Source organism: Alligator mississippiensis, chromosome 1 (genome assembly GCF_030867095.1).
Source record: "Alligator mississippiensis isolate rAllMis1 chromosome 1, rAllMis1, whole genome shotgun sequence".
NCBI classification, from domain to species: Eukaryota; Metazoa; Chordata; order Crocodylia; family Alligatoridae; genus Alligator; species Alligator mississippiensis.
Genome location: NC_081824.1, coordinates 60,378,125 through 60,401,820, shown reverse-complemented (window position 1 = coordinate 60,401,820; position 23,696 = coordinate 60,378,125). Strand labels below are relative to the sequence as shown.

The 23,696-nt window shown below is 46.6% G+C and overlaps 1 protein-coding gene across 1 annotated transcript in view; it reads left to right on the top strand.

The window, feature by feature from the left end:
* The window catches only part of LMBRD1 (LMBR1 domain containing 1), a 233,313-nt gene that overhangs the window by 3,520 nt on the left and 206,097 nt on the right, over positions 1–23,696 (top strand). The window contains exon 3 of the mRNA XM_006263155.3: positions 17,115–17,175. Coding sequence (XP_006263217.1) covers positions 17,115–17,175 — 61 coding nt within the window. The remainder of the gene's footprint in view (positions 1–17,114; positions 17,176–23,696) is intronic.

Sequence of the window (23,696 nt, the reverse complement as noted above, 5' to 3'; positions counted from 1 at the left end):
AATGGCACTTTATCATGCATCAGTAGATGCATGACGAATAGGTCGAAGGAGGTGATACTTCCCTTCTATCGGGCGCTGATCAGACTGCAGTTGGAGTACTGCGTGCAATTCTGGGTGCCACACTTCAAGAAGGATGCGGATAACCTGGAGAGGGTCCAGAGAAGGGCAACTCATATGGTCAAGGGCCTGCAGACCAAGCCCTACGAGGAGAGACTAGAGAAACTGGACCTTTTCAGCCTCCACAAGAGAAGGTTGAGAGGCGACCTTGTGGCTGCCTATAAGTTCATCACGGGGGCACAGAAGGGAATTGGTGAGTATTTATTCACCAAGGCGCCCCCGGGGGTTACAAGAAACAATGGCCACAAGCTAGCAGAGAGCAGATTTGGATTGGACATTAGGAAGAACTTCTTCACAGTTCGAGTGGCCAGGGTCTGGAACGGGCTCCCAAGGGAGGTGGTGCTCTCTCCTACCCTGGGGGTCTTCAAGAGGAGGTTAGATGAGCATCTAGCTGGGGTCATCTAGACCCAGCACTCTTTCCTGCTTATGCAGGGGGTCGGACTCGATGATCTATTGAGGTCCCTTCCAACCCTAACATCTATGAATCCTTGATAAATAAGAAGTTGCGCAGGTTTATCTCCCAATTAAGGTCAAAGAAAGCTATACCTGAATCTCTTTGTAACTGGCAAGGGGGAAAATGATTGGTACTTACTGTAGCAAAACTATTAGTTGGTTCTGAATACTTGGTTATGGTGCTATAAGGGGAGGGGAGGTGGAATTCTCGCACTCTTCTGCACTTATTGTGGAAAGCCAGTTTGCCTTCCAGAACTATCTTTGTTTTACTTCCTGCTTTTCCCTTTCCTCGTGAAACGCTCATCAAACATTCAAATCTGCTTGGATGTGAACCTTGTCCCCCGTGTAGAAAATGAAGTGGTGAACTCCTTATTTTGTGTATTAAACCCTTCAACTTAAGGAGGGGGGAGATACTAGGCAGTTATCCAGTACTATATAATTTTATTAATGATGACCCTTTGATGGTTGATATTGTCATAGTAATGGAGTGGAGAGTAAGCTGTTAATCTGGATTGGTTCTGATTCTTTCATGCTTTAAGGAGGTGTTGGAAGAGGGACTTGTTGGTTGGTTTTCAAATCAAGGGGGTGAGGGGAAGGATTCCCCTCCTCCCCCCCCCCCCCAAAAAAAACCCCCCAAACAAACAAAAAACCAAAAAACAACAAACCTCCTGAAAAACTGAATGGCTAACTTTGACTGTTATGTACTCTTATCTAAACTTTTAAGACTTATGAAGGGGGCACCATATGTATTGATTCAGCTTTCTGCTTCCTAGAGAGCCGAGACAAGAATTGAAAGTAAATGTGAATTCTGTATTGGAGAAGCTACTGTCCGTAGAGACAAGGAAGTACTGTTCAGTTGTAAAAGGCATCAGTAAGACTAGTTTAGAATATCTGTGGCATGATTTAGGGTTGATTTTTAGATTGTTTCCATAAAGTACTTTGGGGCTGTAGGTGGGGGGTGTGTGTGGAGAACTACAGTAACTAGTTTCTAGGATGCTGGCTGAATGGCTGCCTCTGAGTGCAGGGGACTGGACTTCATAGTCTAGGGGAGTAATCTTCAACCTTTTTTTCATTTGCTGACTCCTTCGGAAATTTCAAGTGGAGGTGCAGACCCCTTTGAATTGTAAGTGTGGTTATTCACATGCTTTTGATCATACTCATTTTTTGCAGACTCCTTACATGGTCTGCTGATCCCCATGGGTCTGTGGACCATAAGTTGAAAACCACTGTTCTAGGAACACCTTTCCTGGCATGTGTTTTTCAAGGAAATGTGAATACTGTGGCTTGAAAGAACTAGCACTTATTTTTATGCATAAGAATTTCCCCCCATAACCAATACTCTATTCTGCTTAAAATCTAACTCTGTCATGGTCCTTAAATCAGGGTTACAAGTAACAGCATATGGGCTAAGAGTTCATTTTCTACTGAACTGCAGTTACTTGCGATTATGTACTTATCTGGTGGACTTAATCTGCCAAAACCTGTATCTTTCAATTTTTTTAGACATGTTCTAAATCTCATCTTGTTTTCTGACCATTGGTTATCATATGGGTTGTTTTACCCTATGCTAAGCAAGTCTGGTGGTAGGCTTAGTTCATGTAAAAATCCAAGTCCTGAGCTGGGCAGGCAGTCCATCCCTGGAGGCTGATGTGCTCCTGAGCAGGCTACAGAGGGCGAGAGTCTCCTGATCGGCATCCAGAAAGCTTGTGGGTAATATAGCCTTATGGCTGGGGTAACACTGTTAGTTTAGGGTGGGACTAAAGAGAGGTAGAGGTCAAGCAATTGGAGGTTTGGGAGTAGGGTGTGGAGAAGTGGAGCTATGGGGAAGGAGTAGGGCCAGAGGCCTGTAAGTAAAGGCCAGAGCCTGGGAGCAGGGCAAAGAAGGGGTTGTGGATCCCAGGGCCCAGAGGGGGGCTGAGATGAGGCTAGAGAGCCCAGGACCCATGGAGGTGCTGAGTGAGAGGGACTGGGGTCAAGGGCCCATTAGATTGATGATAATGTTAATTGGTAACATCTGAGGCATGGTTATAACTAAAAGGGGAGATGAGGAGACCACAAAATTGCCTTTAAGGCAGTGAGCAGTTAGACCATGGCTTGTGAGCAAATGAGATCTTGCTCAGGGATCCCTGGGCAGCCTTCTGTTTTCTAAATGCAAGTTAACATCAAGGAATGCAGGCCAGGAAAATAGGAGTAAAAGATGGGCTGAGTAGCTCCCAAGAAGCATCCCAGCCACCCTTGGGCTTGTTTTTGTTATACCTCCCTCCTAGCCAGAAAGTTTTACCTCATTGCAGAGGAAATTCTGGTTGGCAGCTTGAGGCCTTTGTTCCTAGTGTGGTTCCCTATGGTCACAGAGGAAAGCTTATCTCCATCTATGCTGCAATTGCCCTTTAGGTATTTGAAGACTTATCAAATCTCCTATCAGTTGTCTTTTCTCTAGATAAATAGCTTAAGTTTTCACCCTATCCTCAAAAGTATAAACTTTTATTTCAATTGCTTTCCAGGCCCTAATCTCTCTCACTCCTTACTGTGCTGACTCTTTCCAAACTGTGCACATCCTTCTTGAATTGCAGGGCCCAAAACTATTCCAGGTGCGGCCTTGCCAGCATTGAATGGAATGGAAGAGTCATTCTCTTTATTTGCAGGTGATGCTTCTGTTAATACAGCCTGGTGTGCTGTTGGCCTCTTGCAACAATTGTAGATGGTTGGTTCTCATATTCACTTTATGGTCTACTGCAGTAGTCTTCAACCTGTGGTCCGTGGGCCCCTAGGGTACGTGAAAGATGACTGTGATCGAACAAATGTGTGTGAATACCTAGACAGTTGAAAGGGGTCCACACCTCCATTTAATTTTTTTTTTAGGTGTCTGAAAATGAAAAAAGTTGAAAACCACTGGCTTACTGGGAACCACTGGTTCTTCTCTGCAGTACTGCATTTTATCCAGTTATGCCTCAGTCCATAGTTCTGAATACAATTATTCTGTCCCAAGTGCTGGACTCTAACATTCAGCAAGAATAAGTGCAATCTTATTAGTTGTGGACCACTTCTAGTCTATCCAAGTCATTTTGGATCTTAGACTTTCCTTCCAGAGTGTCTGCAACACCACTTGGCTTTTCTGTTGGTTTTCTCTAATAGGCAGGGAGTTGGAATATTTCCTCAGGACGGTGTGGGGCACCCAGCTTAGTGTTATTCCCCACTTGAGCAGGTTCAAACCCACTTCATGTTCTGCAGAACGTTCTAAACATCTGGCTCTTGGCAAGGCTGGTTAGTGTTAAACTCTACCTCTTTGGAGCTGGGTCACAGTACAGAAAACTTCTTTTAAATTTTCTGGGGTCAGCATACAAGAAGGAAAGCAGTGTTACCTTTCTTCCTGAGGGGTGTGGGAGGAGGTCGTTGGGGGCTCGGGGTCCTAGTGTTTTTGTTCTCATCCCAAGGACTCTCTTTAATCCAAGTGTTCAGTATAAAATGTATTTAAACAAGTTGTGCTTAGAGCAGAATCAAAGACTCCTTGCCTTAGGCCAGTACAGGCAGTCCTCAACTTACAATATTTTGAGTTGCAATGAATGGCACTTACAACTTTTATAAATTGATACCCTGTTTTGAGTTTCTGATGTCAGGCCAGTGAACAAGTTTGCTCCATTGTCCTGGACACCATCTGTCCAAATTCCTTGGACACTTTCTTTAAGAAAGCAGCCAAGACTCCAACCAAGATCCCCTTCAAAAAGTCTAGCAAAGTCCCCTCGAAGTCCTTCCAAATTGATATGATTGCTGTTTACAATATAAATATGTAGCTATATTACTCGCCTATAATTGAGTACAAAATTCTGGGTTATTTTGGGTGAAAATAGGGTATCAGGCCTTGGTTCAGGAACCAATCCCCCATTCATAACATGGTTCCTATGGGAAAATTGGTTCTGAGTTGCGTTTCAACCTAAGACGGTTTTCAGGAACCAGTGGTTGTGTTACAAGTCCAAGGACTGCCTGTATCCCAACAAATAGGACAGTGCCTGATCCTCTTCTTGGTCCCTTCGGGGCTTTAGGAATCTTGCTTTCCTTTCCACACAGAGCAGAAGAGCTGTTCTAGTTATAGTCTGCTTTAACACATTCTCTTGGTGGATGCCACAGCTGCCGTTTAAAGGGTGTGCTCTGTTCAGTTTCTTAAAAGTGCCAGATGCTAAGGTTTTTGAGTGCTAGATACCAGTTGCTAACAAGTGTAAACTGAAAAGGTGTAGGATTTTGGGTGCTCTTGCTCTCTGCTCACCGGGCTGACTGTTCTGGATCATCTGTGGGTTCCTTGCTTACCCTCTTTCCTCCTCCTCCTCCCCTCCCACCTGTGCTGTATGGGGGCCTAGGCTACTGAGTATTTATTTATTTATTTATTTATTTATTTATATTCTATTGTGAGGGGCAGCAACTTGGGCTTTGCAATGCTTAATGCTCTCAGTTTCTCTGGACTGCTCCCAATTAAGTATTTGATCACTATAGGTGTCTGTAGATGTGCTGGGAAGCTCTCTGATATGCTGTAATTGCAACATGTCCGAGCAGCCTCGATTAATTGATTCTGCAGGAATGTGCTGATTAGTACGTTCCAACCAGGCTCCTGCATCTCGTGCACCAGTGTCCCTGCTAAGTAAGCTTTAGTTAAAATGCCCCATTTTTGAAGTGTGGGGATGTTGATACATGAGATGCTGTGGGCATTTTAGAGGTGCTCTCAGAATTGCTGTGATTTTTTTTTTTTTTTTTTTTAAAGAGCGTGCCCTCCTTGCGCACAGAAAGAAGAAAAAAAGCAAACCAAAAAACCCAGAGCATGTGGGGAAAAATGCCCTATGTGCTAAACTATGAGTTAAGGACATTTTTTGTATTTTAATATATACTTTTATAGTGTGTATGTGTGTACTTGTATATAAACAAAATGCTTTCTGAAACTTGCTGTAAAATATTAAGCATGTAAAAAGTAGATTTATTTAACTAAAACTACTTCAAATGCAATTTATGTGCATTTTTGATTTTCATTTTGGTTTCATCTAGCTATAATTTAACAGTAATTGGGAGTAGAAAACAGACATCTTTTTACTAGATTAACTTTAGCATAAAACATGGTAAACGGGGGGGGGGGGGGGTGTGTGTGTGTGTGTGTGTGTGTGTGTGTGTGTGTGTGTGTGTGTGTGGCAGATCTTCCAGGCTAGAGGAAAAACCCCAACCAGAGGGAACCTACCACTTGGCAACGCTTTCCTGTATTTTTAACGTTCCTAGGAATTGGGGTTGTGCGTGTGTGTGGATCTATAGATAGTGTTTTGATATTCACTTGGTATATCTACTAAGGGAAGAGTTAATGACTTTATGAAGCCTATCTGAAATAGCTGAATGAGGAGTTGGTACATTTTATGATACAGTGGTTTGCTCATCTGTAAGTACTTTAACACTATAGAGGACTTTAACTTTGTTCAGTTGTTTGGAAAATCTCAAGTTTCATTGAAATTCACTGGTTCTGTCACTTATTACATTTGCTACTTGTCAATCTTGAAACAAGATTATCTCTTTAGATATTTGGCTATAAATTGTTTTTAGGGATTAATTATTTGGTAGAATATAACCTCAAATCTGGATATCAAAAACTTGAAATTATCGAAAATCTGGCACTTTTCTTTAAAACCTACACATCATCAGGGAGTAATGGTGGCCTGTCCTGGAGCAGCAGAAGGAGAAGCTTGCATGCAGCAGCTGCTGCTGCCATCCACTACCCTGTGCTGCAGCTCTACGTGCATTCATGAAGTTATACTGTACGTAACAAGTGTTGGCTTGATGTTGGGGAGTGCAATCATTGACTCAGATTTTCCTTCTCCGTTTATACTTGTCATCTAACTTTTGAGCCAAAGGTTGTTCCTTGTGCAGTATCAAATCTGTGAACATGCTATTATAGGAAGGTCTATTAAACTTGCATCAAGTTCTGCTTGCTTTTTTTTCTGAAAGCCGGGGGGGGAGTCAATAGTTCTGCAGGGACATTCCCCCTGTTAGCAACTGTGCCTGCCTCTGTTCCAGGAGGTGCTCCCGGGCAACTCTTGCGCGGGCAGCTGAGCGGGCCTGCCCTGCTCTCGCTGGGGAGTCCCTGGAACTCGCCGGCCGCGGTCGTGGCTGGGCCTGCCGCAGGGGTGTCCCCCTCGCTGCGGCCTCCAGCGCCGAAGCGCCCCTGGGCGGGCTCACACGGGGCTCCAACCTCCCCTACACCCCGGCCAATTCCACCTTGGGTCGTGGACCTTCCGTACCTCGTCCCTGAGCGAAGACTGAGCATCGAGGGCCCTCTCTGCCCTTTGCGGCTCTCTTCCCCGACACCCCACCGGGACCTCTGCCCTGTCTTTCCTGGTTCCCTCGCCGGGTTCCCTCCGGCTCTATCCCGGTTTCTTCACCGGAGTCTCCCGCCGGCTCCAATCCGGTTTCTTGACCGGAGTCTCCTGCCGGCTCCCCGGAGCCTCTGCCAGCTCGTCCCCCTGTTACCTCACCAGTGAATCCAGCTGGCCCTCTCTCTAGGCTCCTCCTCGGGGCTTCTGCCAGCTCCCTCATCAGTTTCGCTGCTCTTCTCCGGTGGCGCGGCTCTCCCCACCTCCGTTGCTCCTGGCGCGGCTGCAGCCTGTTTGGCCCGTGGTCAAAGCCCCTTGCGGGGGCCCGGTTCCACTCCCGGGCTTCCTCCCGGGCTCCGTGTCCTCCCACCGCACACCCCTTCTCTCCTCGGGGCCGTCTTTTATTTCCGCGGAGCGGCGCCTCTTGCTGATGATGCTCCGCCTCAGCTGTATGAAAGCGCGGCTAATGAGCCGCGCGGGTGGTTCCCCAGCCGGCATGCTGCCGCTGCTCCCCTTTCCTGCGGAGCATATGTAAGTGTTCCCCCCGGCCCTGGGCCGGGGACTCCCTCTAGTCCCGTTGTCCCTGGGACATAACCCTCCCCCTTAAGATGCCTTGGGGCGCTGCTTTGTTTCCCCTGTGGGTCGTACCTGTAGGGTCGGTCCACCCTTTCCCTGGATCCTCTCGGTCCCCGGCCTGGTCTTCATTTCCACACCTAGATAAGAAGTCCGCCACGGTGTTGGTTTTCCCGGGTCGGTATGTGATGCGGAACTTATACGGTTGGAGCGCTAACACCCACCGGGTGATCTGCGCATTATCGGACTTGACCATACTTAGCCACTTCAGTGGAGCATGGTCCGTCACTAGTGTGAATTCTCGGCCCATCAGGTAGTACCTGAAGTAATCCACCGCCCACCGAATTGCCAGGCGCTCGCGCTCAATAGTGGTGTACCTTTTTTCTGCCGGCAGTAGCTTGCGGCTCACATATGCCACAGGTCTTTTGCCCCCTCCCTCTTCTTGGGTGAGGACTGCGCCCACTGCCATCTCCAAGGCGTCTGTCTGCAACATAAAGGGTTTTTGAAAGTCAGGGGTATGGATTATGACGTCTTTGCATAATGCCCTCTTCAACTTTTCAAAACTTTTGTCTCATCTCCGACCACCTGACTACTCCCGTTTTCCGCCCTTTGAGGGCCCCTGACAGGGGTGCTGCTAACTCAGCGAAATGGGGTACGAACCGCCTATAATAATTGGTTAGTCCCAGGAAGGACCGTAACTGGCGACAATCTTGTGGGGCCGTGAAGTTTCGGCTAATTTCTCCTTTGTCGGCCAACGGTTTAATTGTGCCCCTGCCGACCAAGAACCCTAAGTATTTTGTTTCTTTCTGCGCAAAAGCGCACTTCCAAGGATTCGCGGTTAGGCTGACGCATCTCAACTCTGTGAGGACGGCCCGAAGGGCTCCCATGTGTTGTTCCCATGTCCGGGTGTATATGATGATGTCGTCTATATACGCGGCCGCATATTTGGTGTGGGGCGCCAGGATTTGATCCATCAACCGTTGGAACGTTGCGGCGGCGCCATGCAATCCAAAAGGCATCCTAACAAATTTGTACAGCCCCCACGGGGTGCCGAACGCCGTTTTCTGCCGGTCTCTCTTGGCTACCGGAATCTGCCAATATCCCTTGGCCGTGTCAAGGGTCGAGATACTGTGCGTCTCCTATCTTTTCCACCAGCTCTGCCACGTGGGGCATGGGGAATGCATCAAAGATCGCCATGGTGTTCAAGCGCCGGTAGTCCACGCACAGTCTTAATGATCCGTCCGGCTTACGCACAGGTATCAAGGGGCTTCTCCAGGGACTTCTGGAAGGCCCGATAACTCCTAGCTGCAACATGGACTCAACCTCCTTGCGGATCGTTTCCAGGAGATGGTGGGGAATGGGTCGCCATCTCTCCCTCACTATTGCTTCAGGGGGTGTTTTTATGGTGTGGCACGCATCCCGAACCCAGCCGGGCTCTTCACGAAAGACCTCTCTGAATTCGTCTATCAGGGTTCGGGCCTCTCGCTGTTGTGCCAGAGTTAATTCCTTCCCCAGCCTGACTGGGGTATCTTCTGGAGCAGGCTCCATCCCTCTCTCTGGCCCTTGGGGGGCCTAGTTCTTCGTCCTCAGCCTCGGAAAAGGCTGCCCATCCCTCGGGATCCCGCCATTCCCGCAGGAGGTTCACGTGGTAGATCTGTTTCTCCCGGAGATGTCCGGGTCGGTGGACCTCATAATCTACGGGCCCCACCCAGCGGAGGATCTCGAACGGCCCTTGCCACTGTGTTAGGAGCTTACTGGTGGATGTAGGGAGTAATACCAGGACCCTCTGCCCCGGTTCGAATTCTCGCTCCTTGGCCCAGCGATCATACTGACCCTTTTGGCGGGCTTGGGCTTCCCTAAGGTTCTTGTGGGCCAGGTCCTGGGCCAACCTAATCCTCTGGAACGTCTGCTGGTAGGTCCTCGGCTCCTGGGAGGGCCCTTCTCCTCGCTCCCATCCTTCTCTTAGGACCTGTAATAGGCCCCGCGGGCAATGCCCCAATACCAGCTCGAACGGTGAAAACTTTGTGGATTCTTGGGGGGTGTCCTTGAGAGTGAATAGTATTAGGGGGAGGAGGAGGTTCCATTTCCGGGGATCCCCCTGTATGCACCGGTGCAATGCCCGCTTTATGGTTCCATTAAGGCGTTCCACCAGCCCGTTGGTCTGGGGATGGTAGACCAAGGTGCAGAGCTGCTTTATCTGAAGGGTCCGGCACACCGATCTTAAAACCCCCGGCATGAAATTCTTCCACTGGTATGTCAGGATTTCTTGTGGAATCCCCACTCGGGTTATCCAACTTATTAGCTCCTCCGCGATACGCAGTGCCGTCACTGTTCGCAGGGGAATCGCCTCCGAGTATCAGGTGGCATAATCCACGATAACTAGAATATATCGGTGACCCGAGCTACTGCAGGGCACGGGGCCCACGACGTCTAACGCGATTCCCGTGAATGGGGTGGTAATAATAGGCATGGACTGGAGGGGGGCCCGAGGAGGGCGTTCGGTTCTTGTCTTTTGACAAATGGGGCAGGCCGCACACCGGCGGGCTATTTTCTCCCTCATCCCGGGCCAAAAGAACCATCTGCTCACCTTCGCGAGGGTTTTGTCCCGGCCCAGATGCCCCCCTACTGGGCTCGCATGCGCCAACTGCCAAATAGCCTGGCGGAATTGGGTGGGCACCACTAGCTGCGGGCCCTCGGCCTCCTCCCCCCTGCCCCCCTGTAGGTGGTACAGGAGTCGATCCCTTACCTCGAAGTGGGCCTGTCCTTCCCGTGCCGATGTAAGGGCCCTTTGGGTACCCTGGGTCTGCTCTCGGAGTGCCCCAATCTCCGGATCCTTTTCCTGGGCGTTGCAGAACAGGAGACTACTTGTGAGGTTGTCGAGGTCCAACATATTTGCCTCATCAGTTGGCCCCTCGTCTTCTTCCAGCTCACCCAACCAGCCCTCTCGGCTCTAGATCCTTTTCCGGGCTGCTTCTGCGTCCCTTACCCTGTCCAGGACGTCATATATCGGTGCCCAGTCGCGCCCCAGGAGCATTTCACAGGCTAACCGGGGCACTGTGCCCACCAGGAGTTCTCCCTGATGTTCCATTACCTGTAGGCGGACCCATTGGCGCTCGGTCTGCTTCACATCCCCATGGAGGCAGGCAATTCTCACGGGGGGCCGCTGTCCTCCGACTGTGTGGTGGCATCAAATCCTCCCTGATGAGGGATTGGGCGCATCCCGAATCCCAGGTAGCTTGCACAGGGCGGCCTTCCACCCACGCCGTGACAACTGGGCGCTTCCAAGCCGCGTTCCCTCCGCCGACCACATAACTGCAGTCCATAGGCTCGCTGAGGTTTTGGCCTCGCCACCGCTGTGCTGGGGCTCTTGTTCGGTTATCAGGGGCCCATAGTTCCGCGGCCTGCCGCGGGCACTCTGGGGGAAAAAATGGCCCTTCTGCCTGCACTGGAAGTACCATATGCCTGGGAGTCCCTCGGTGGGGTGGACGTCTGCATTCCGGTTCTCATGGGGCCGCCACCGAGGGTCCCTGGCTCCTTCTCTCCCTGGGGTAATGTGCCTCCGAGGCAGCGAAAGCTTCGGCCAACCTCAGAGCTTCCTCACAATTCCGTGGGGTGTGCTGCCGGACCCACCGTTGTGTCCGCTCCTCTAAGTCGTTCTGGAACTGCTTCAGGATGATCTGGTCGGCGAGGGCCTCCCGGTCCTGTCCCGCTGGGCTCACCCACTTATCCAGCAAGTCGCGGAACTGTTGTAATAACACTCTTGGCTGTCTTATTTCGTGGCCCTTCTTAGCTCGGAATCGTCGCCGGTAGTGCTCGGGGTTGATCTCTAAGCGATACAAGATGGCCTCCTTCACGGACTCGTAGTCCAGGGCATCCTCCCTTGACAGGGCCTGATACGCGGCTTGGGCCTTGCCCACTACTACGGCCCCCAGCTGGCTGGCCCAGTATCTTTTATCCAACCCTATCACGAGGGCATGCCGTTCAAAGGCCTCAGTATACGCCTCCGGGTCATCCTCTTTGGTCATCTTGGGCATCTTAAAGGATGCCAAGCTGTGCTGGCGCCATTCTTGTTGCTGGTCCAACATCTGTTGCTGTGCGCCCAGAATCTGGGTCAGCAGTTGCACGTTCTGCCCGAGCATATCAACGGGGCCTATAGCCGGGGCCTGCATGTCGGCGTAAGTCGCCAGGTCGGGGTTCTCCATCATCCCACCGCTACCACCACGTTGTGCCTGCCTCTGTTCCAGGAGGTGCTCCCGGGCACCTCTTGCACGGGCGGCTGACCGGGCCTGCCCTGCTCTCGCTGGGGAGTCCCTGGAACTCGCCGGCCGCGGTCGTGGCTGGGCCTGCCTCAGAGGGGTCCCCCTCGCTGCGGCCTCCAGCGCCGAAGCGCCCCTGGGCGGGCTCACACGGGGCTCCGACCTCCCCTACACCCCGGCCAACGCCACCTTGGGTCGTGGACCTTCTGTCCCTCGTCCCCTAGCGAAGACTGAGCGTCGAGGGCCCTCTCCGCCCTTTGCGGCTCTCTTCCCCGACACCCCGCCGGGACCTCTGCCCGGTCTTCCCTGGTTCCCTTGCCGGGTTCCCTCCGGCTCTATCCCGGTTCCTTCACCGGAGTCTCCTGCCGGCTCCCCGGAGCCTCTGCCAGCTCGTCCCCCATTACCTCACCAGTGAATCCAGCTGGCCCTCTCTCTAGGCTCCTCCTCAGGGCTTCTGCCGGCTCCTGCGTCAGTTTCGCCGTTCTTCTCCGGCGTTGCGGCTCTCCCCACCTCCGTTGCTCCCGGCGCGGCTGCAGCCTGTTCGGCCCGTGGTCAAAGCCCCTTGCGGGGGCCCGGTTCCACTCCCGGGCTTCCTCCTGGGCTCTGCGTCCTCCCACTGTGCACCCCTTCTCTCCTCGGGGCTGCCTTTTATTTCCGCGGAGCGGCACCTCTTGCTGATGTCGCTCCGCCTCAGCTGTATGAAAGCGCTGCTAACGAGCCGCGCGGGTGGTTCCCCGGCCTGCACGCCGCCGCTGCTCCCCTCTCCTGCGGAGCATACATAAGTGTTCCCCCCCGGCCCTGGGCCGGGGACTCCCTCTAGTCCTGTTGTCCCTGGGACAGCAACTCACTTTAGGGAAATGGAGTTGCCCATCTATTGGCTTCCTCTACTATCTCAGGAGGTATGCTGCTGCTGAGACTCCTTAGTCTAGTCATTCTCAGCCAGGGTACAATGGCACCCTGGGTTTCCTTGAGATGCTTTCAGGGGTGCTGTGGGGTACCATGCAGTGTGAGCACTTGAATATATAAACATGGTTTACAAGGTAAACTCAAAGCTTTTACATGGGAATTAATGGTGTCAAAAACCTTCTGACCTGTGTTATGGTCTTCCTGGGTTCTTTGCCACAAAATTGCTCTTTTTCTGTAGCCAGAAAGGTGAAAATGAAGAGTTGGTGTTTTCTGAGGGGTGCTTTGAGCCTAAAAGGTTGAGAACTATTGCCTTAGTCCATTGACTGCTATCTCAGGCTGTTGGCTCACATGAACCCTGATGCTGCCAGGTATGACCCTGGGCAAACCCAAAGTGCCTTCCTGGCTTTACAGGCTGGGGTGAAGGACATGGGCTCCGGTCAGTGAAGATCATAGAAGTAGGGTCGGAAGGGACCTTGTAGATCTTCAAGTCCGACCCCCTGCTTGGGCAGGAGGGAAACTGGGCTCAAGTGACCCCAGCCAGGTAGGCATTGAGCCACTTCTTAAAGACCCCTAGGGAAGGAGCCAGCACCACTTCCCTTGGAAGTTGGTTCCAGATCATAGCCGCTCGAACTGTGAAGTAGTTCCTACAGATGTCTAATCTAAACCTACTCTCCAACAACTTGTGACCGTTATTCCTTGTTATCCCGGGGGGCGCTAGGGGAAACAAGGTCTCCCGCAAACCCTTCTGGTCTCCCCCTAGTGAGTTTATAGATGGTCACCAGGTCCCCCCTCAGCCTTCTGTTGTGAAGGCTGAACAGGTTCAGGTCCCGTAGCCTCTCACTGTAGGGTCTGCCCTGCTGTCCCCAGATCATGCGGGTAGCCCTCCTCTGGACCCTCTCAATGTTGTCCACATCCCTCTTGAAGTGGGGTGCCCAGAACTGGACACAGTACTCCAGCTGTGGCCTGACCAGTGTCGCGTAGAGGGGGAGGATCACCTCCTTGGCTCTACTTGAGATGCACCTGTGGATGCATGATAGGGTCCGGTTAGTCCTGCCGACCGTGACCTTGCATTGTCGGCCCATGTTCATCTTGGAGTCGCTGATAACTCCCAGATCCCTTTCTGCCTCCGTGCTCTCAAGAAGGGAGTTTCCCATCGTATAAGTGTGCTGCTGGTTACTACTGCCCAAGTGCAGCACCCTGTACTTGTCAGTATTGAAACACATCCTGTTTTTGTTAGCCCACCCTTGCAACCTGTCCAGGTTTTTCTGCAGTCTTTCCCTCCCTACTAGCGTGCCCACCTCACCCCAAATTTTGGTATCATCAGCAAATTTGAACAAGTTGCTTTTTCACCCTGTTGTCCAAATTGCTGATAAAGAAATTGAACAGTGCGGGCCCAAAGACTGAGCCCTAGGGGACTCCACTGCCCACTCCTTCCTCCGGTTGAATATGACCCATCCACCACCACCACTCTAAGTACGACCCTTTAGCCAATTAGCAATCCATCTAACTGTGTAGGCATCGATGCCACAGTCACCTAGTTTTTTAATGAGGATGGGGTGGGAGACTGTCGAAGGCCTTGCTAAAGTCCAGAAAGACTACATCCAGGGTGACACCTGCATCCAATGCTTTTGTGACCTGACCGTGAAAGGCAATCGGGTTGGTCTGACATGACCTGCCCCTAATTAAACCATGTTGCTTGCCCTTGAGCATCATCCCCGATGCCAGCTCATCACAGATGTGCTCCTTGATGATCTTCTCAAAGAATTCAAAGGTCAGGAGATGAAAGTGGTCTAGAGACTAATGATGGCCATGCAGCTGTTGCCTGCAAAGCGTTAGTTTCTTTGGCCATAGGGATGTCATCCAACAAGGCAGTTCACCTTGTTTTGTGACTACAGGTTGGGGAAAAGAGAAATTGTGTGAGGTAGACCTGTTGAAAGTCTGAGTTGAGATACAGGGGGAATGGTAAGGGGATTTTTTTTGTGAATATTTAGTATAAATTACCAAGTCAGAAAGAAAGTACACAAGGCTTAAAAGAACAAAACAAAACCCTTGACAACCTAAAGCATCCAAATAACAAGATCTGATGTTTGTTTTATGTGAGACTTCAATTACTGTGATAAGTGCTAGGAGGGATGACCTAACAACATAGTCCAGCAAGTTCTGGATTATATTTAGGCAATGGCTTTTGGCACAGATAGTAGAGAAACCAGTGGGGATGGGACAGTTCCTAACTTGCTCACGAATGAGGAGGAAGTAGTTGAGAATCTGAAAGTAGAAGACAGCTTGGATTACACTCATGATGGAGTTCATAGTTTGAAGGAAGTAAGTAAGACCAGGATAAACACTGGACACGAGAAGAGCACACTTGCCATGGATCAAAAGTTCAAAGAGAAAAGGGAGCCCAAGACTTCTCATGGGTTCTGAAAGTATTAAGATGACAAGATCAGGGGTCAGAAGACCTTTGAAGTAAAATTTTGCTACAGTTTAGTTTCATTCACAACATCTTTGAACTTCATTAAAATATTGATAGTTGTGTGTGTCTACTTATGGTGGATATGAAACTTTTGTGGGTCTTAAGCCATGGATGGGTATTAATATCTTGTGAGAAACATGTTGCTTTGGCACTGCAAAAAGGCAGCATACAAGTAGTTTCTCATTGGGGAGATGGGTGGGGAGGGGGAGAATGCAAACCTCTTCACAACAGCAACTTCTCTGCAACTTGACAAATTCCAGTGACACGTGTAACTGCTGTAGTTGTAAAGTGCCATGGGGCATGCCTACAGACAGTACCCCAAACTCTGCTGCCCCAGGGAGGCTGAACCAGTCTCACAGATGAATGCGGCTGAGCAGTGTGGTAGTCTGGCTTTCTTTGCAGGCAAAATTTAAAGACCCCTGCCCAAGGAACAACCCCCTTCTGAACTGGAGCCGGTCAGAGCTCTTCTGTTGCTAATCTCCCATGGGTTCACAAAATGTATTTTATGTGGTAGGTAGTCAGGGACATGTGCACTGCCTCCCCCCACTGGGGACTTTCCTATGCTGAACTGGCTAGCAAACCAGAGACTGACTGCATGGCTAGGGCCCTGGTCATATCTGTATGGCCACATGTGGCCTTGTGCTCCAGTCTGCACAGGAGTTAAACAGGCTCTCAGAAGTGCTGGTAGGCTTCAACTCTGTGCCACTAAGTACAGCATACTCTGGACTTGCTGGACTAGACTTAAAGAAATTCAAGGTTGTTTTTCCTTTCATTTCCCTAAACTTCTCTTTCCACATGACTTCACTAACTAATTCCCTCAGTTTGTCAAAACTTGACTTTTAGAAATTACTTCTTTTTCTTTTCCAAAAAGTAATAGACCTTCTTTCACTCTTTGAAAGTGCATCAATTCATGACCAAGGCTACTATATTTCATACATATACACACCCTGAAATATAATGCACATCTTCAGTTTGAAAGGGAAACTACAAGGAAAGATCACTTTCCTTCAGTAACCGAGTAGCAGCAGCTAGACATCTGAGCCTTCTTGCTGTTCTGCTCCCTGTACTTTCCTGCAGACTTTACTGTAGGGTTCACCTGTAAATGGTGGAACCTGCTCTTACCATATTTCTTGCACATCATGCACACTCCAACTTCCAGCAGCTGGCTTTTTGGGTGGGAGGGGGTGGGAAGGGATGGGCTGTATACAAGAATATAGTATTTATCTATGATGGCCTCATACTTCTTCAAAACCAAGTCAATAAAATAATCTGTACTTGGAACAGTGCAGGTGGGTGCAGGGTCGCATTGTATCTTGGAAGTGGAATTTGAACCCTTTTGGTTGAGGGGGCTGGGGGAAGTAGGTGGGAGTCTAGTTCCCTGGGCAGCTAGTAGGCACTGTCCTCTAGAATCCCTGTACACTGTGGGGGGAGGGAGGGGAAGCAAAGCAGTTTAGGATATCTGTATACCAATCTCCTAACTGCAGTGCTGGCAGCATAGGTTCTCACCATGCTCTGCAATACTCTGGGGAGTGAGGCACTTGAACACCTGTAAACACAATAAAATAGTGTCTGTGATGCTGAAATTAAATGTCTATCCATGCCCTTATTTCAAGGGTGTAGGTTGTAGCCATGTTGGTCTAAGGACCTAGGCAGATAAGGTTCTTTGGATAAATCTGATATCTCTTCATTAGAACGACTCAAATAGCTGGAAAAATTCTTCTTGGCAAGCTTCTTCATAAGCTTGCTAAGAATAATTTTTTCCAACTATGAATTGGTATAATAAAGTATGAAAGTATAAATTCTTCAGTCTAATCCAGAATAAGTATGCATTCTTTCTACCATGTTCTTAATGGTTTCTTCAACCTATTGAGGTCTCATAGCACTAGAAAAGATGAGAGCAAATCTTATGCTTTTTAGGTAAACCATACTTAATTTTTGTATAAGTTTTTCATGTCGATTAGGTGTTTAGAAAGAAAATAACCTCTTCTCCTTCAATCTTACTAGGACTGGGCTGATGCTAATGTTTCAAGACAAATTGAGGACACGGTATTATATGGATATTACAGTGAGTATTTCTAAATGATTTCTGAAAAATAATCTTTTTTTATCTCTGGTTGTTAAACCAAGCATTCACCACTCTTCTTAACTAAAGTATTGCAAGCCAGTTTTTAGGAGGGTACAACTTAAGTTATTCTGTGATGAACTTGGGCTTAGTGTATATTTGGGATCTCTCATACACTTTGCTTTATAAATGGAGGATCACTTTCTTTTGTCACAGTTGTAACAACATCATGAATGTATTGGAAGGACTCTATTAACAGATTAGCAGGTTTAATGCATGCACAGTATAGACATTAGTGGCTTTCTTAAAGAAATTTTGGCCTGCTATTGATCCTGGCAGACAGTACATTTATCATGTGGTTAGGGCATTAATCAAGTCATAAACTGTAATATGTCACACATTCAACCAATTTGCCATGTCATACAATGGCAAACCATCCATAAATATTCCACATTTACGTGGTTTGTATCATGCTTTAATTTGAAAATGCAGCCTTATCTAGGAAGCTTGAAGCTAGGCTGTGCAGCCTGGCATTGGGAACAAGAATTTTATCCCAAATCCCCAAAATAGGATGTTTAGTCTCCCAGATCTAGCATACTAGGTAGCACACTTGAGGTTTTTTATTTTTAATCTTGGGTAAAATTCCTCCAATATCATTAGTTGTTTTAGATTAACATTTGCCAGGGACATAATATTTTTCTTACAGTTAGCATTCAGCGTGTTAGCATTTCCAGCAATGTGAAACTTTACTCCTGTTTCTTACTCGGCAAGTGATCTAATAGTGCCATGCACATAGCATACAAGACCATCTGCTTCTAAGAGACTGTCTTATTTGGGGCTGTAGTATACTAGAACTGATTTTTAGGGGTAAAGTGCCTGGACTTAAACAATTTTTTTTTTTCTTTATTCACAACCGAGTATAGCCTTTATATCAAAGTTGATATTCCTGGTAAGCATTTGCAGTAAATTTATACTTTAAGTATGAGCTTGATGCAATGAGTCCTATTTCCACCTTTGTTTTACGAAATGCTGAAGACTTTCTTAAGTTATTAAGTAGTTTCTTGCTTATGACTTTGTCAAGCAAAACTTGGATGGAAATGCTCTCAGTATCTTTTTATTTATTAAAAATATCTCTTAGGTGTACTAGATGCCTGCTTTAACATCCCTGGCTTTAAAACTAACACTTATAACATATAGGAAATACCTACTTAATGAGCTGAATGGATGATTTCTGCTCGCTATGTCCTGCAGGATTCTAGATCTCCTTCTCTCACTGATGGCAAGGAAGAGGAAAAATGCTTCTTTCTTCTCTTCCCCCTGCTGCTTTGTCAACTTCCATTTGCTCTTTGAATTCATCATTTTTACTGAAATAGCTGAATAAAACTGAAACAAATACAGAAAAGGGTACTTCTGTCAAACGGGATTAGCAATTCAACCCTGTGCCTTTTAGTTCTTCGGTCAGTCACTTGACTAACTTTTCTAAATTGGGATACTTGTCTTAATCAGCTTTTCTGCTTTCCTTCATTGGAATAAAAGCATGGAGGTACCATTACCATGCTGTAATGGCTGCCCAAATGGCTGCTATTCTTCTGGGGGGCCACCAAGTAGTAGGGGTGGAATCCAGTTTAAACTCTTACAGTTGCTGCCAAATTGGCAGCTTTTGCCTGAGCAGATAGAAAGCTGCTGTCAGTTGACAGTGGCTATGAAAGGGTTAACATTATCTTGTGACTATAGCAACCTTTGAGCTTGCTCAGGGCGAGTGAACTACTGCGTTCAGTTAGCACTCTTGGCTATGACTCTGGAAAAGTCTTTTTTTTTTTTTTTCTTAATGCTCTCCAAAAAGATGCATGTCATGTGCAAAAAAAATGAGATTTGAGTGTATTTTTGTTTTTTCAAACTAACTTAAATGTATACTAATGAGTGTGTTATGCACTAGGTTGTAACATACATGGCTGTCTTACCTCTTTTTTTTTTTTTTTTAAATAGGGTTACTCTAAAGCATTGTTTTAAATGCACCCCTTTTATAATGTCAGTTTCTTATCCCTGTCTATTTACTGTCAACTATACTGATTTGACAATATAGTTTAAATTACAAAATTTAAGGGACCTGGCAGATACTCACTTAATAGCATGATACAGATGTAGTCCATGTGTCCCCAACAACAGCACCTTCTGCCACACTTGACATGGCAGGAGGTGCAGTTCATAGGATTGAGGATCAAATTCCAATTGTGACATGATCAGTAAGGAACCCAGGGTTTGGATTAGCAAGTGCTGGATTAGGGGGAGTTAGTCAACTCTTCCTGTATGATACCTGCAAACCCTTGAGCTCTCACTGATCCTAGGGGTCCTAGCCTGCTGGGAACTTTTAAAAACTGAATGTGCAGCTTGGCTGCACATGCAGAGGATATATAAATACTACATACAGGGCCACTGGGATTGAGATGATGATGATGATGATCCCCGATTCTGGGATTCCACCATGCCAGATTCATTAAGAGTGGCATGTGCAGCTGGGCTGGACACAGCTTTTAGACATCCTGGAACAAGAAACCTTGGGGTCAAGAGCCCTTCCTTGACCCCAGGTGTTCAGGCACCCATTTGCACAGTGTTCTGGCATCTTGTTGCACAGGGGTTCCTGGGATCAGGGAGTCTCCTTGACATGTGAGGTCCCAGGGGCTGGGTCTTCTGAAATGGCCTTGTTCAGCAGCAGCTCCTTGGTAGCTGTATCCCCTGTGACTAACCCACTTTTGGATAGCTTGTCCTGTGAATGTGAAGCATGATGCATGAAGTAAGTTTCCATTGAGCAATATTACTTGTTGCCTGCTGGAATTAGTCAGTCAGGGGTCAAAGAAACATTTCTTTGATTGGGCCTACTACAAATAATTATGTTTAAGTAACAAAATTACTCGTAATTTTTTTTTTTTTTTTAATCAAGGCTTGTCTTTTTCCTTCCTCTATTGACTTTCTTATGAAGATTAAATAATTCCTACAAGTGAAATTTGGATGCACTCGAAGACAGATGAGTTCTCTAGTTTTTCTAGAGACTTGAGTCTGCCTTGAAATGACTACTTGACATTACTGGAACCAAATTTTGGTGGTGGTGGTACTGCTCTTTGGGAAGATGTGTGCAGCTTAATTTCATGAATAAAAGGGATATAACGTGGGTTTAAATTTCATGTTAAAATGTTTTTCTCTGGGGATTTATACTTCTTTCATTATTCTTATCTATTATACTTTTGAAGACTGGGTTTAAAGAGCTTTAGTTTTCTCATTGTAGTATGAATCTTCTGGGCAAGGTACTTCAGTCAGAGCCAGTGGCCTTGATGTGTTTTACATTGGTCTGCATTGCTTACAGGCCTCTAGATTCAGTTTTCTGGAAGATGACCAAGGAAGGAGGCTTTTCCAGTCTAATGGTAAGGCTTAAAATGTGCTTAGAAAATTTCAATTCTGATAGAGGAAAAGAGCTCTCCTTGCATTTTTATAAAATGCATTTTCTGGGCTTCTATTTATATTTACTTCTGAAGAAAAGAAAAAGTTGATAAACTTAGAAATAGCTACTTTAACTATGTATGCTAAACTGGCTTAGAGAAAAGTAGTCCTTCCTGGGCAACGGAAAACATTTTGCTTACTGCTTGCTTGGAACAAAGAAGGCATTAGGACTCAGTAGATGGAACTGCTCCTTTCCCTCCCTTTTTTGCTATTTTAAAACAACGCTTAACTTTTTGGTGATCCATGGACAGGGAGTGTCTAGATCAAAGATTGTGTAAATCCACTAATCTGCTTTTAGTTCCTATGTAAAAGACACTTTTGAAATGAACTAATTCAAAGTTTTATAACCTCAGGTCCTTTAGTACTCCTGCATTTCTAGGGAGTCTCACCAAAATAAATTTTCTGGAAATACATTTTGAAACATTAAATGCAGAAATGATACGTGCACAAATTAGATACAGATTATCAGATGTTCAAACTGGAAAAATAAATGAACTTTTATCTAACCTGGCAGCTGCTGTATATTTAACAAACATGTTTTTTAGTGTGATTTGAGGTTTTTTTTGATTTTTTTAAAAAGATAGTTACAGTGTGCTTCTCCCCCTGTCCCCCTACCAAATCGAGTTCTCAGGCTGTGCAAAAATGCTAAAACAGTCAGTTGATTAAAATAAAGCTGTAATTCTTTTTGGGGGTGTGTGTGTAGTTTTTTGTTTTATTGTTTTTTTTGTGTATGCTATATAATCTGTGTAGCAGGTTAAACCATCTAGAATATTAAAACATCTCAAACTACTACATTCTTAGCGGAGATCAAATATGAAAGAGGAGGTAACTTGAGAGAGATTTGGGGCCCCTGAAAGTGGCCATAATTATGCTTAGTCTAATGCTGCTGAAAGACAAAGCTGATTTATCTTCATTTTAGTATGTGGATCTTAATGTTGTAGCACTGTGTAACCTCCAGATGGTGGTAGAGATTTAAGTATGAGTTTTTAAGTATTGTTTTTGCAGTATTACACTTAAAACTTTGCACAGTCTTCATCTTAAGAACACACAGTAACTGGAAGGTTCCTCTGAAGCAGGGGTGGGCAATTGTTATGGGCAGAGGGCCTCTTACTGAGTTTTGGCAAGCCATCGAGGGCTGCATGACAGGCAGCCCAGGACAGATAGATAAATATTAACTTTCTAAAATTTTTAGGGGTCCTGTGGGTCAGATAGAGTGGCCTGGTGGGCTGCATTTTGCCCACCCCTGCTCTGAGGTCACAAAGTCCACTCCCTTCTGCCTTTAAATTATGCATAGCTTCCTGCCATAAACTGATGTGCTACATCCAAAGGCCAGTTGTAGGGTGGTGGCGGTGGCATGGTGGTGGTATGGCAGTTTTGTATTGGAACAGCCAAAAGTGTCTGCAAAGTGTGCTGTAACTTTTTTGTTTTTAGTCTGTAAACCCACCCTTAAACTATTCAAGGCTTAGTAATCCATTAGGTTTTGCTAAGGCCCTTTTACTACTTGTTCTTTTTTTCTCTTGCTGCCTTATAATGTAAGTATGAAGACCTAGGGTTAACAAATGATGTTAGCATGGAAAACGTTAGGTGGGGGAGAGAGCAGATGTATGGAACAATATAGGAAGTATTCAGAGCCCCAGCTTTTTTAAATGGCTAGCTAGGCGCATAATGGTGGTATTATTCCCAAATATTTTGGGGTTCTAACTCTTGTGCAACTGGTACTTTCCAAGTACTGCTGAACTAGTTTGGATAGGCTCACAGAATTGTAGAGAAGTAGTGTTGGAAGGGACCTCCATAGGTCATTTAGTCCAACCCCCTATCTCAGGCAGGATCATCTTTATCAAATCATCCTATACAAATCCATTGTCTAACCTCTTGAGAAAATTAGTTAACCCTGATGTAGTTTGGGCTGGTAGTCCTGCAAAGAAAAGTTTCCTGAATTTCCAGTCCTGCTGAAATAAGTTTCATAAAGTGAGTGCTATTTTCAGACATGGGGTTTGATGGACTTGGTGTTGGTGGAGATAAGAGCTGTCTGATGAATCATGCCTGTGTTTTGCAAACCCTGAAGGAGAATGGCGGGGGAAAAGCTACAGGTGGGGAGGTGAAAGAGTCACTATGCCATATTGTACAATTTTTTTATTTTTATTTATTTATTTTTTTACAATCGATTAACTGGCCAGATAGCAGCTGCTGTACATTGGTTTCTTTCAGTCTTAGTAGGCAGCCATTCCATTTTAATTTCCAGTCTGAACTTATAGCTAGTTTCTTTCACTTATTTTATTCTGCCAAGATTTATAATTTATCTTGAATACTTCCTGGAATAGTGTTTAGATCCTCTTGTATTTATAGACAGTCATCCTATTTTGGCCTCTTCTCCTAGGTTAAACAAGCTTAGCTCTTCAAACCTCTTTTTGTAAAATTTGTTTTCTCCTTCTTTTTTTTGCCTGTTCATTCTAGTAGTGCCCTAAATCCAGCTTGAGTTCAACTTTCCTGAATTGCGATTTATTGCTGCTTATGTACAATTGTAACTTTATAAGAGATCTTGACAGTGCCTTGCATGATGACATTAATGCTTAAATTTTGCTGGGAATATCTTGTTTACTACTTCATAGAATTGCAATTGCCTTTTTGTGTTTTGGGTACATGGTCAGTTTAGTCATTCCACAATCAACTGATACACCCAGGTCCTTCTTATAAACTTTGGAGCTCATTGATTAGAAATGGATAGATGATGAATAAGTACTAAAAATGCTCTGTTTTCTGCTCTTTATTCCATTTGTTACTCTAGTTCTCCATATTTGTCCATAGTTTTCCATGTCTCTGGACTCTCTCAAGCTTTTCCACATCCTAGAAGAGCCACCCATATGATCAGAGACTAGCAAGGCAAATCATGAGGAAAGGCTGAGGGACTTGGGTCTCTTCAGCCTAAAAAAGAAGGCTGATAGGGGACTTGGTAACAGCTTACTGCTATATCAAGGACTCAGTGAACAATTGTCTACCAGGCCACTCTTGCAGAAAGTAATGGCCACAAATTC